The sequence below is a fragment of the Crinia signifera genome, chromosome 1 (genome assembly GCF_055691185.1).
Source record: "Crinia signifera chromosome 1, ASM5569118v1, whole genome shotgun sequence".
NCBI lineage: Eukaryota > Metazoa > Chordata > Amphibia > Anura > Myobatrachidae > Crinia > Crinia signifera.
In genome coordinates, this window is record NC_139217.1 from 141,258,179 (window position 1) to 141,272,104 (window position 13,926).

At 42.7% G+C, this 13,926-nt stretch overlaps 1 protein-coding gene across 17 annotated transcripts in view; it reads right to left on the reverse strand.

Moving 5' to 3' along the window:
• BLTP1 (bridge-like lipid transfer protein family member 1) overlaps nt 1-13,926 on the reverse strand; it is a 250,134-nt gene that overhangs the window by 224,564 nt on the left and 11,644 nt on the right. For all 17 annotated transcript variants that reach the window (XM_083174415.1, XM_083174421.1, XM_083174431.1 and 14 more), the window contains exons 3-4: nt 7,489-7,605; nt 6,139-6,217 (exon numbers count right to left, since the gene is read on the reverse strand). In XM_083174415.1, coding sequence (XP_083030541.1) covers nt 6,139-6,217; nt 7,489-7,605 — 196 coding nt within the window. The remainder of the gene's footprint in view (nt 1-6,138; nt 6,218-7,488; nt 7,606-13,926) is intronic.

Below are 13,926 nucleotides of genomic sequence, written 5' to 3' on the forward strand. Positions count from 1 at the left end.
CCTCTGACAAAAAAAATGCCCAATCTCCTTATTAAATGGTGACGTAAAAATGTATGCCAAACTTATACCACTTTCACATCGCCGACACGTTTTAAAAACCGGTATTTAAAACGGTAATTAAAACGGGTCAGAGCCTTAACATTGCCACAGATTACCGTTTTAAATACCGGTTTATACCCCTTTCACATCGCACTTTTAAAACGGTAAATTGCCATTTTTTTTTCCCTTTTTAAAACGTTTAAGCCTGCACCGTGAATGCATAGCATTGTACACATTCACATTGCACAAAAAACGGCAAGGAACCGTGTAGGACTCTGCTTTTTACACGGTTCGAAATGCCAGTTAACTTTAAACGGTAAATCAGCTGTGGTGCATTCACAGTGCAGGCTTAAACGTTTTAAAAAGGGAAAAAAACGGCAATTTACCGTTTTAAAAGTGCGATGTGAAAGGGGTATTATTGCCTCCCGCTTCAATGCTCTTCTCCCCTTATTGATCCACTGAGACCAAGAGGGATTTGTCCCTGGGAGACAAGCATCAGACAACACCCGTAGAATTTTCGATCTCGTCGACTTCCTTTCAGGGGACCAGGGCCTACTCTTACTATCTTTAGATGCGGAGAAGGCCTTTGATCGCCTTAACTAGACTTACATGCGCGAGGTTTGGCCTATGAGATCGGATACTCTCCTCTGTTCTTGCTCTCTATAGTTCCCCATCAGCTTTTGTTTATAGTAATGGCTTTCTATCCAACCCCTTGTTAATCCATAATGTGACTTGCCAGGGCTGCCCCCTCCCCCACTTATTTTTGTGCTAGCGATAGAACCATTGCCAGCTAAGATTCAAGCAGACCTGCACTTCCTGGGGCTTCAGTTTGGTTCAGTTTCCCACAAGCTCTGCATGTTTGCGGATGACGTCCTTTTACTAGTCTCGAATCCAGTTGAAACCCTTCCCCACCTACAGTACATAACATTTTAAATGCATATTCCTTAGCATCATATTATAAACTGAATACAACCAAGACTGATGCCCTCCCCATGAATCTAGACCACTCTATTGACACTTTGCGCTCTCTAAACCAATATAATTGTCAATCTGCTGCAATTCGCTACCTAGGAGTTCATATCCCCCCTCCTCCACCTCCTCAGTTTTTGAGGCTAATATCCCCCCCCACTCCTAAACTCGATCTCACCCTTACCCAAATCTTGGCTTAAGTACGAGATATCCTGGCTGTGCCGGATAGCTAACTTTAAGATGTCACTACTTCCCAAGCTGATGTTCCTCTTCCGTACAATACCCTATACCTTTCCAAAAAAATGTCTTGATAAAGATAACTCCATCCTGACGAAATATGTATGGGCGTCTTGACCCCCTAGGCTAGCTCGCAACAAAATGTGTTTACCTAAGATGAAAAGAGGCCTAAACCTGCCCAACTTGGCAGTGTACCAGGAGGCAGCTCTCCTGGTGCAACTTAAACCTCTCTTTGCCCAAACTGACAGCGGGGGGGTGGACAGGACTGGAAGAAATGACCTGCACTTCGTTTCCTTTAAGGGACCTTTTTTGGTTACCCCCTAACTTACGCCCTAAAACTCTAAACCTACTCCTAACTACCCTAGGAACTCCCCTTCTTTACTCTCACTCCCTTGAGGCCCACATTACTGTACTACCTAAACCTGAGAAGGACCCCGTGATGTGCTACAGCTACAGGCCCATTTCCCTCTTAAAACGTCAACCTCAAGATTTTCGCTAAACTTATGGCTAATAGACTCAACAAGCTTCTACCTACATTGATACATAATGATCAAGTTGATTTTGTTTCAGGCCGAGAGGCCAAATACAACACCACAAAAATGTTGAGCCTCACACATTTAGCATTAAGCAACCAGATCCCTATGATTCTCTTATCCACAGACGCAGAGAAGGCTTTTTATAGAGTCGACTGGGAATTCATGCTGTGTGTTGGGAGCACATTGGCTTGGGTACCCTAGCTTTACATAAGGTTTTGGCTCTCTATAATTGTCCTACAGCTAAAGTCCGGGTAAATGGTTCCCTCCCAGCCTCATTCCCATAAGCAACGGTACGAGGCAGGGTTGCCCATTATCCCCTCTGATCTTTGTATGGTGTATCGAGGCTCTGGCCAGAGCAATTCGTGCCAATGCCAACATCACTGGTATTAAAGTAGGGGAAGAGAATTATAAACTAGCTTTATTTTCGGATGACCTTTTAGCAATAACAACAAATCCGATCACTTCTCTTCCACACCTAATGCACGATTTGGAAACATTTGGCCGACTTTCCAATTTTAAAATCAATATAAATAGTACAAGTGTGTCCTCAACATTTCTACACCTCCACATATTATAGTATAATTCCTTCCCTTTTCCTGGAATAGCAACTCGATAACCTATTTAGGTATAAAAATACCCCGAGACCCTTCTCAACTGCTGCTCTTGAACTTCCACCCACTAATTCGAACAATTCGCTACGACTACAGTAAATAGCATCATAAACAACTCTAATGGATAGGCAGGATAAACGTAGTAAAAATTAATACGCTTCCCAAACTGTTATATAGGTCCTTCCGATAGATATCCCTGAGTCTTGGTACCACGCTGTTAAAACCCTGATCCAACAGTTTGTTTGGTCCCGTAAAAGACCAAGAGTTAAATACTCTATCCCAGGGGTGTCAAACTCAAATTCATCGGGGGCCGCATCAGCCGTTTGGTCACCCTCAAAGGGCCGGTTCTATCTGTAGGTCCCCCTGTATAATTATAATGCCATGACACCAGAGGCTGCTCCCCCTGTATAATATAAAATGAATGCCATGCCACCACAGGCTGCTCCCCCTGTATAATAATAATGCCATGACACCACAGACTGCTCCCCCTGTATAATAATGCCATGACACCACAGACTGCTCCCCCTGTATAATATAATAAAAGTAATGCCATGACACAAATGATTATACAGGAGGAGCAGCATGTGGTGTCATGGCATTATTATTATGTGTTTGAAACCCATGCTCTACCCTAACCCAGCCACTAAAGCGAGGGGGTTTCCAATTGCCTGATATAAAACAATATTACCAGGCAATTGTCCTTAATAGGATCCTGGATTGGACCAGAAACAGGACCTCCAAACAATGAGTGGAGTTGGAGGGTGTATGCCTACAATAGTAACCCGAGATTTCTGCTTGACTTCCCAAGCTACCCAAACTCAAACCCCCCCCCCCCCCAAACAATGTCCCCCACTCTCTCTGCCTGGAAGCTCCTGAGAAGATAGCCCTATATATCCTCCGAAATTGGTCCATTGACATCCTTTCTAGCAAGCTCTGATTTTCAACCAGGCTTCCGCCCATCACACTTTCATAATAGGGCCTCAGACAGTCTTTTCAGGGTTGGCCAGTTAGCAAAGCCCCCCACAATTAAACAATTTTCCGAGATCAGAGACAAATGGAATATCCCATCTTCTGACTTTTGGAAATACTTACAAGTGCAACACTTTATTAGCTCGAAGGCCATACTAGCTCAAGCCCCTCCAAAACTCACCTCATTTGAAAAACTTTGTATTACCACAGGGAACCCTACTCACACAATTTCCACTTTATATAAACTTCTTCAACATAGCGACCCTCAGCTTCCCCCTTGCTTTACGCAAACATGGGGAAAAAGAGCTGAAAGTGACACTAATACAGGATGAGTATCCCTTATCCAAAATGCTCGGGACCCGGAGAATTTTGGATAACGGATTATTCCGTATTTGGAATATTTTAATATTTCAATTATGTATCTTGAGGTATCTTGCATTTATGTTGTACATATACATCAAACACTTGAAATAAACACAAATATATTTTATTTGTGCATAAAACAAGGTTTCAAAACATGAAACAAAGTTTGTGCGCAATCTCAGCCACTGAATTTAAATGCAGGTGAAAACCGTTTTAAAAAAACATTTAATACTGTTCACACATTCAACCCGTTTAACCCCCAAGGGACACGTTTCAAGCCAAATAGAGCCATTCACATTGCCTAAAAAACGGCTTTGAAACGTGTAGGACTCTGCTTTTTAAACATGTTGAAATACCAGTTAACTTTAACCGGTAAATCAACTCTGGCACTTTCACACTGCAGCCTTAAACGTTTTAAAATGGAAAAAAAACGGCAATATACCGTTTTAAAAGTGCAGTGTGAAAGGGGTATGACAGAAAGATTGGGAGAACATTTTCCTTAAAAACACAAATAAGTTCTGTTTGCATTCCAATCAGAAACTCAGTAAAAAATATTAATGTGTAACATCCCTTCTCCTCTAACAAATGCTGGCGATGTTTAAAGTCCGAGGGTTCGCTTTTACACATTTGGTGGGAATGTCCTCTTTTACATCCATTCTGGAAAGAGGTTATTTCAAGGTCCCAAATTATAGTATCCGGTCACGTGCCCTCGAACCCAGCATTTTGGCTCTTGAACCATTTCCTAATTCAAGAAATCCCTTATTCGCCATCTGGGTAATGCAGCTCGAGCCTCCATACCTAAACTGTGAAAATCTCCCCTCCCTCCTTCGATTAAAACCTGGTTTTCTAGATTAGACTACTACATGTCTATGGAAGATATACTACTCTCGGCAAAAGATAAAATATCTGATTTTCTGGAAATCTGGCTTCCTTGGCTCACCTATAAGGAATCAGATCACTACAAGACTTGTATCTCCAGGGATGCCATGACTCCTCCCCCACAAACAGCGTAATACTGCATAGAGAATTTTTATAAATCCAAATGTGGTCCGCTGCCCCACACCCCTTTTCCCCTCCCACTTCAACCTCCCTCCTCCCCCCCCCCCCATTTTAAATGAATACACACAAAGTATTTACTCAAATTGTTTATTGTTGGTTTATACTCATTTCTGATCATTGTTTATTTGGATTTGAGTACAAAATCAATGTCATATTACGGTTTTCTACAATTTCAATAAAAACAGAATAAAAAAAAAAAATTAATTACATAGGCTATATCTTACAACGGACAGACTTCATATGATCTGGCTCTCCTGTTCAAAATACTGTTGGCGCCTCTGTGGTGAGGTCGGCCATCAGTTTCACATCTTCTGGTCCTGCCCTAATATCACCTCATATTGGAAAGCAATTTTCAACCTTTTCAACAAAGTCCTATCCCTATCGATCTTGCCATTGTCCCTCATAGCCCTCCTGACCCGTTTCCCTAATTCAGTTCCCTCCCACTTACACTATGTTCCAGGCCATATCTGCATTGCAGCCTGTGCTGCTCTCACAGTGTCCTGGAAACAAGCTGCACCTCCCTCCTATCTTAAAAGTGGTGGGCAAAATCCATTTGCACTTCTTAATGGAGACAGATGGTTCCCCCAATCACCCTACTACACTAACCTCCTCAACCTGTTGGAACCCTTGGAGAGTGTTTGCTACGGTCGGTGAAGGTGCTGATCTTATAAAACAAAGCTTGAGCGACTCCTCCCCAGACATAACTCTAGTATTTACGTAGGATTTCTCTCTATGTATATAAGATGTGATTTGTGTAACGGATTATGCTGTCTTATGCTTAGTTATGCTATTCTGAGACCTTGTTGTTTCACCTAGCAAGCAATGTTCCCTCTAATTTTCCGAAGGCTTTGTGCAGAAAAAGATATTGGCTGTGCAACTTTGGAAGGAAATGTACATTTTTGTGCGTCACATAACGTATACAGGCCTAGGTTTCGAGTTCTGTTGAGTTAATAAAGCAATTTGAATGTTTACAGACTTCACACACCACACATATAGACTATAGACTATAGCAGTGATTTTCAACCTTATTAAACTCGTGGCACACTAAAACAAGATTTTAACCTTTGTGCGCTCAGTTGTAATGTCTGTGCGCGGGCTCGGCGAGTTGTGTGCGCGCGCACACGCGCACAGCTTAGAGGAAACACTGCTAGCAAGTGCATACAAAACACTAAGTTAGATCGCTTAGTACACATCACTTTATGTGTTTGGGTGAGCTAGACACCAGGAAGTTCAAGGGAACTCACTCAGCACAGAAGTTTAGCACACATCTCAACATGTGTATGACTACAGTTTAAGCAGCAAGTGTAACAAACAAGAAAAACACACCAGTAACAGATCCAAAAAGCATAACATACCTAATGGACATGTCTTCAGTAATATAGTAGATTTCACGTAGCATAATCTTTCCAGATAGGACGGAGAAGGAAAATGATCCTAAGAAACATAAAACAAAAAACTGACCAAACCAGCAGATTTAATATACTACATATGGCTACTAAGCTTTAAATTATTACAGTATTTATGTCTGACGAGGTGGCAAAAAAAAGACACAAACTAAAATGTATTGATTTACAACCCCCCCCCCCCCCACACACACACACACACACACACACACACACACACACACACTTAAAAACACTTAAACCATCCTTCCAAAGTGCTTCCTGTTTCCCGATTCTGGCTGGTGACATCACCTCCTTTTGCAAAATCATGGGTTGAAAATACCGGGTCTGAAGCTTTCACACTGCAAAATGAATCGGCCAAGAACCGTGTAGAACCCTTTTTTGAAATACTGAGTTTCTTGACCCAGTAATTTCACTGTGGAGCTTTCATACTGCAGCTAGAACCGGTTGGCACGGGCACAGAATCGTCAATATAACGTGTTATAGATGCGGTGTAAGTTACAAACAGAGGTCATGTATACCTTTATACAGTATACAACACTTAGTAATCAATATATATGTATTTAAAATAAGGCAGAGTTTGTCTGCTGATCCACTCTGCCAGTCCCTTCATTGGTTGCCTGTATCTTACGTATTCAATATTAAACACTTCTACTCACATATAAAGCTATTAACCATACTGCACCAGCTTATATCTCTTTACTTATCACAATATAACTTCCATCTCGACCACTCCGCTCTGTACATGATATGCGTCTCTCTTCTGCACGGATCACTAGCTCCCATTCACTATTACAGGACTTTCATCGGGCTGCTCCCATCCTATGGAATGCCATTCCACGCACAATAAGACTTCACAAGCCTCCAAACTTTCAAGTGTTCCCTAAAAACTCACCTCTTCAGGCAAGCCTCATCATATTTAAATTTCTACATGCATAACCCTCTGAGGCACTTATGTATTATATAGCTTCCCTTCTGGACTTGTAACTTGTTGGGACTGCTATGCTATTACTGGTGCCTGTCCTTGTGTTTCCCTCCTATATGCCTATAGATTGTAAGCTTGCAGCAGTGCCCTCTAACCTCAAAGTCTGTCTGTTACCCAGTTTGTTTTATCACGGTCTACCATTGTAAAGCGCAATGGAATCTGCTGCGCTATATAAGAAACTGTAAATAGATAAAATTAAGAAGACAACACTACAGAAACCCTGAAAAATAAGTTGGTCAGAAATTCTTCTGGTCTCATATATATCAATCTAATAGGCAATAGTCATATTTAAACATTATTTCTACAGAAGTACTTACCAATGTGGATGTATCCATGTTTGTACAATCTGTTTATTACCAGTGTTAAAATGAGTCCTACATTCCTAGAATTGTAATAAGTTAGATAAATAATCCATCCGCAGGACAAGATGGTAGCTGTAAAGAGAAAACATTTTTATTTAATGAATCATCACATTGACAAAACATGTAGTTATTTTTTTTATATTCATGCAAAATTGATAATCATGTCTAAAGTAAATTTAGGCATTGTAGACAAGAGACCCAATAAGTCGCATATAGTACATAAACAAGACTAGTTGACTTCCTATTAGAATCTAAAAAATGAATGCTGCTATCAGTATTATGCTTCCAACAGCAGGAGGGGAAAAAACATTTGCATTTGATAAAAATCACATAAAAAAAATATATTACTGCACATAAACAAAAAGCAGCACAAAGATTTAAAAAAAAAAAAAAAAAAAAACATTCTTGCCAACATTTGTGAAATAATTCTCACAAACATTATGCTGCTGGGCCGTAACGGAGTATTAAACACTCAGAACTGACAAGAAGAACCACAGAGTGCTCTTACCCACACTGAGACATATTTAGCGACCTTGGTTATATTTTCTTTATATTAAAAACTGTTTCAATATATATTAGGTTACCAAACCAACCGTATAGTAGTAAGAGGATGTTGGTACTTACTGGTAAATCACTGTATCTGAAATCAGCAGGGGACACTAGAGTTCACATCAGGTTTTAGAGATGGGATTGCTGGGAGCTAGGCACTACTAATTTGTTTAGGGAAGGCTGGTTCCTCCCCTCTAAGACCCATCAGCTCCCAGTTAGGAAATTGTCCTACCAGAGGAGATGGTAACAGAATAAAGACAAAACTTTAACAACATACAACAAAAACAGTCATGAACAGAAACCAGTCTTGAACGACAAACATAACAGGCAGGATACACGAGCTGGGAGGGCATCCATTGTCCTCTGCTGATTCAGAGAAAGGGATTTACTGGAAAGTACCAGAATCCTCTTTTCTCTCGCATGCAGCAGGGGACACTGGAGTTCACATCGGGGAGGTTCCAAAGAGCTCTGTGAACCCTGCAAAACCAAACGACCAAAAGTCGCTGAAGAGGAAGCAAAAGTGTCAAATTGGTAAAAGCGAACAGATGTGTTCACTGATGACCAAGTGGCTGCTCAGCAAAGCTAGGAAGCCGAAGCTCCCCTTCGAGCAGCCTAAGACGTACTCATGTACTTAGCGGAGTGAACCATCAACACTGTAGGAGGAGTCTTACCTGCATAAATATATGCCTCTCTACTGGTCAAACATATCCACCTCGCCAGAGTCTGTTTAGACGCAGACCAACCTCCGAGGAATGCGTCATATTACACAAAAAGACAATCCAATTTGCGGATGGACGCTGTCCTTGCCACATATACTCAGCTCGAACTACGTCCAATGTAGCTGGAGACGACGAATCTCCCCGAAAGGCAGGGACTAGAATAGGCTGGTTAACATGGTAAGATGACACCACCTTCTGAAGGAAAGAGGGATGTGTCTGTAATTCCGCTCTGTCCTCGTGTCCACCTAGTTCAGACACTCGACGAGCCAATGCTAAAGCCAGGAAAAGCACCATCTTCCAACACAGAAATTATAGATCCACCTCCTCCAGAGGTTCAAACATGTTAGACTGGAGGAAGGACACAACCAAGTTAAGATCCCAGGGAGGAGTGGGTGGGATAAAGGGTGGTTGGACCAGAGGACTCCCTGTAAGAAAAATTGAATTTCTGGAATAAGCAATCATTTTCTTTGAAAAAAGGATGGACAATGCAGAGATCTGTACCTTGAGTGATCCCAAAACGTAGGCCGGCATCCAGACACTTTTGAAGAAACAACAGAAGTCTGGACAGTCAAAATACGCGAAATGGCCATCCGTGAGACATAAACCAGTTTGCATAGGAATACAGCAGCCCATACACACTGTGATGCGGGCTGTCCCGATGTGTGCTTTGAGGTGCGCGCTCCCGTGGCACCTCATCGCACAGTACAAAAAGTGCTTGCACATACTTTTTGTATTTAGTTTTCATCACATTGCATGCACAACGTGTGTACAGGCAATGCAATGCGATCTGTGCTAATTAAGCACGGAAAGCACGCCCGTATCGGGGCATGTATGGTCAGCATACCAGATGCGGTGATAGTGATCTGCCGAAGAAGGCCGTCGAGCCCTTTAAAATAGTGGGGAAAAAAGAAACGTGGGATCCCTCTGGCTCGTAAGACGTGGGTCTCAACAGCCACGCCGTCAAATGAAGAGGAGGTAGATTCTGATGGTAGAATGGACCTTGTTGCAGGAGGTTGTGACGTTGAGGAAGGTGGACCGGGTCATCCGCCAGAAGTTGTTGTATGTCTGAGAACCAACTTCTGCGAGGCCAGAAGGAGGCGATCAGAATCGCCTGGACAGGTTCTCTCTTCAGCTTCTTGAGAATCTGGCCCAGAAGAGGAAGAAACAGGTACACAAAATGGAATGTCCATGGGATCGACAGGGCGTCGTTAGCTATGGCGTTTGGATCCTTTGTCCGTACGACGTACCTTGGGAGTTGATGATTTTTTTGTGAAGCCATGAGATCGACCTCTCCCGGGTGAAGGTCTTTCCGACTGAGAAAGTCGGCTTCCATATTGTCAACTCCTGGAATGAACAAGGCGGTGAGAATGACCTGCATCCTTTCTGGACACACAAAAGGGGATTACTATTCGCACAGGACCCTCATAATTATTGAGGATTATGGGTGGACCCCCAATGCATTATGTACACTGAAGATTTGTAACGTGTACTGTGGGGGGGGGGTGCTACCTCTGGACATCAAAATTAACACATTTAACAAGAGAGAGAAAAGTATGTCCTGATGTGGTGCACCTACTGGGACTCACACGAATAAAAATTAACTTTTATTAGACAATCTTTAAGATAGCGAAGTATAAAAACACACAAACAAAAAACATGTACGTGTTTAAAAAACGGCGGCTCCCTAATCTCACACTACGTTTGGGCTGTCAATGGTATTGATACAGGTATAAAGTAGCCGACACCTCTTGTAGTATTTTACTATTTTATTGAAATGTCTTGGTGTCTATCGGCTGTGATCCCCTGTGTACAGGCGCATAGCTATAGTATAGGTATGATTATAATGTGACCGTAAGGTGACACAGTATTATGGTGCAAGCCACAATATCAGAAGTAGTATCCCTGTGTATCTGTCTGGGCTGCTGCTTGTACTGCGGATGCAGGTATGACTCTATATTCTCTAAATGAGTTGACACTGGTGTCGACCAACATGCCGGTCCACAATCATGCGTTAGTCTAGGTTATAGCTGGTCATGGTCAGTGATGAGGTCAGATATATAAAGCTCCTCAGTTCTCCACAAACACGTGTGGGAGAGAAGTCCTCTATTGAAATATGTTGACACTGATGTCGACCAAATAACAGCCAGCAATTTGTGTCAATATATTTGGCTATAATAAAGCCAGAGTCAATTAAATGCATAAATTAAATATGTCAGCCCCTTTGGGTAAGCCCCAGGGATAGGAAAAAACTTCTGAGGATATTCACTGTGTTATGTGTCCATTATAAGGACTACTAATAACATGCAGTGTTATAGAGGGGTTGAGACAAGCGTTATAAACACTGGGCAGTAAGTAACTGCTAGGTATGCCAGTCTCTGTGTGATCTGCACATACAATGCATAGACTGTGTTAATAACGCTTCTCTGAGCTGTTTTTGTATAGGCATAAGAAGTTGCAACAATAATGAGTAGAAGCTGCAACAGTGTAGCCAATTTAGGGTGATAATACTAGGTGTCCCTCCTGAGACTGTGGCTCGAGAGTATCACCAATAGCGCCCAATCACACCAGTGAGGTTGTCCTCACTCAATCAGCTTCTGCGTCTAATACACATTAGCGGAGCTTCGCTGTAGCTTTTTCAAGGCCTTGAAAAAGCTACAGCGAAGCGCGCGCCGGCTAGCGGTGACGCTCTCTCTCCCACACTAATTGATAGGATGCATTTTGATCTGTAACCTTTTATTTACAGGAAGCTCCGCTAATGTGTATTAGACGCAGAAGCTGACTGAGTGAGGACAACCTCACTGGTGTGATTGGGCGCTATTGGTGATACTCTCGAGCCACAGTCTCAGGAGGGACACCTAGTATTATCACCCTAAATTGGCTACACTGTTGCAGCTTCTACTCATTATTGTTGCAACTTCTTATGCCTATACAAAAACAGCTCAGAGAAGCGTTATTAACACAGTCTATGCATTGTATGTGCAGATCACACAGAGACTGGCATACCTAGCAGTTACTTACTGCCCAGTGTTTATAACGCTTGTCTCAACCCCTCTATAACACTGCATGTTATTAGTAGTCCTTATAATGGACACATAACACAGTGAATATCCTCAGAAGTTTTTTCCTATCCCTAGGGCTTACCCAAAGGGGCTGACTTATTTAATTTATGCATTTAATTGACTCTGGCTTTATTATAGCCAAATATATTGACACAAATTGCTGGCTGTTATTTGGTCGACATCAGTGTCAACATATTTCAATAGAGGACTTCTCTCCCACACGTGTTTGTGGAGAACTGAGGAGCTTTATATATCTGACCTCATCACTGACCACGACCAGCTATAACCTAGACTAACGCATGATTGTGGACCGGCATGTTGGTCGACACCAGTGTCAACTCATTTAGAGAATATAGAGTCATACCTGCATCCGCAGTACAAGCAGCAGCCCAGACAGATACACAGGGATACTACTTCTGATATTGTGGCTTGCACCATAATACGGTCACATTATAATCATACCTATACTATAGCTATGCGCCTGTACACAGGGGATCACAGCCGATAGACACCAAGACATTTCAATAAAATAGTAAAATACTACAAGAGGTGTCGGCTACTTTATACCTGTATCAATACCATTGACAGCCCAAACGTAGTGTGGGATTAGGGAGCCGCCGTTTTTTAAACACGTACATGTTTTTTGTTTGTGTGTTTTTATACTTCGCTATCTTAAAGATTGTCTAATAAAAGTTAATTTTTATTCGTGCGAGTCCCAGTAGGCGCACCACATCAGGACATACTTTTCTCTCTCTTGTTAAACCTGCATCCTTTCTGACTACTGAAGATTACTGGAGACCTCTGCCATGACCTTCTGGCTCCTTGTGCCTCCTTGTCGGTTTACAAAAGCGACCGCCCTGGCGTTGTCCAACTGAACCGCCGCCTGGGGCCCCTATATCAGCAATGCTGAAAAGCGCCGGGCCTGTAATGCGGCCCGGCGCAGAATACGCCTCAGAACAGGGGTCCAGCGAACAGTCGCTCAGCTCGAGCGGCGGTGGTCGGGCCTGCGGAGGAGACAGCCAGATCTTCTGGAGAGAATCCGTCATTAAGTCCACCACTGTAAGTACACTTTATACATTAATGTACATGCGAATGTTTGCAAATCTATGAAAAATGTGAGAGTATAACCGGCTCCATCACTAGGTGCATTGCACCGCTACCCATGCTGTATGACTGCGGTGAATAAGAACCTATTTACACCTGCTCATTTTGTGCTGTGAATAAAAATTTGTTTTTAAAACAAATCCATGCACTATCAGCACCCGTTCTCTTTTCTCTAGAAATATATATATATATATATATATATATATCTAGAGAAAATATAGAACAGAGGGGCGCTCCATGGTGCATGTAAACGATATATTTATTATGGAGGAACAAACACTCCTTAAAAAAGATAAAAGCAATTGCTCGTACCAATAAAAGAACAGTGTGGGCTGGTTACCACATGATAAAACAAACAATACCACGGCAAATCTGCTCCAACCGCATCTCCACTGGCATCAGGTCGACAGGGACTCGCAGACGCTGGGTTGCGCCGACAGGACTCGGAAACCGGAGGCCGGGGACACAGGCAGAAGACAGCGCCGGGACACAGTCAGCACGGGTATCACTGACCAAGCCCTAACATGTTTCGTCTGACGAAACATGTTAGGGCTTGGTCAGTGATACCCGTGCTGACTGTGTCCCGGCGCTGTCTTCTGCCTGTGTCCCCGGCCTCCGGTTTCCGAGTCCTGTCGGCGCAACCCAGCGTCTGCGAGTCCCTGTCGACCTGATGCCAGTGGAGATGCGGTTGGAGCAGATTTGCCGTGGTATTGTTTGTTTTATCATGTGGTAACCAGCCCACACTGTTCTTTTATTGGTACGAGCAATTGCTTTTATCTTTTTTAAGGAGTGTTTGTTCCTCCATAATAAATATATCGTTTACATGCACCATGGAGCGCCCCTCTGTTCTATATTTTCTCTAGATTCATACGTCCTGACCCTGGATGCTTGGTCATTTTCCAATTGAGGGAGCTGCAGTCTATATCATTGGACTTTGGTGAAACTTCTGTGCCTCTTTGTTT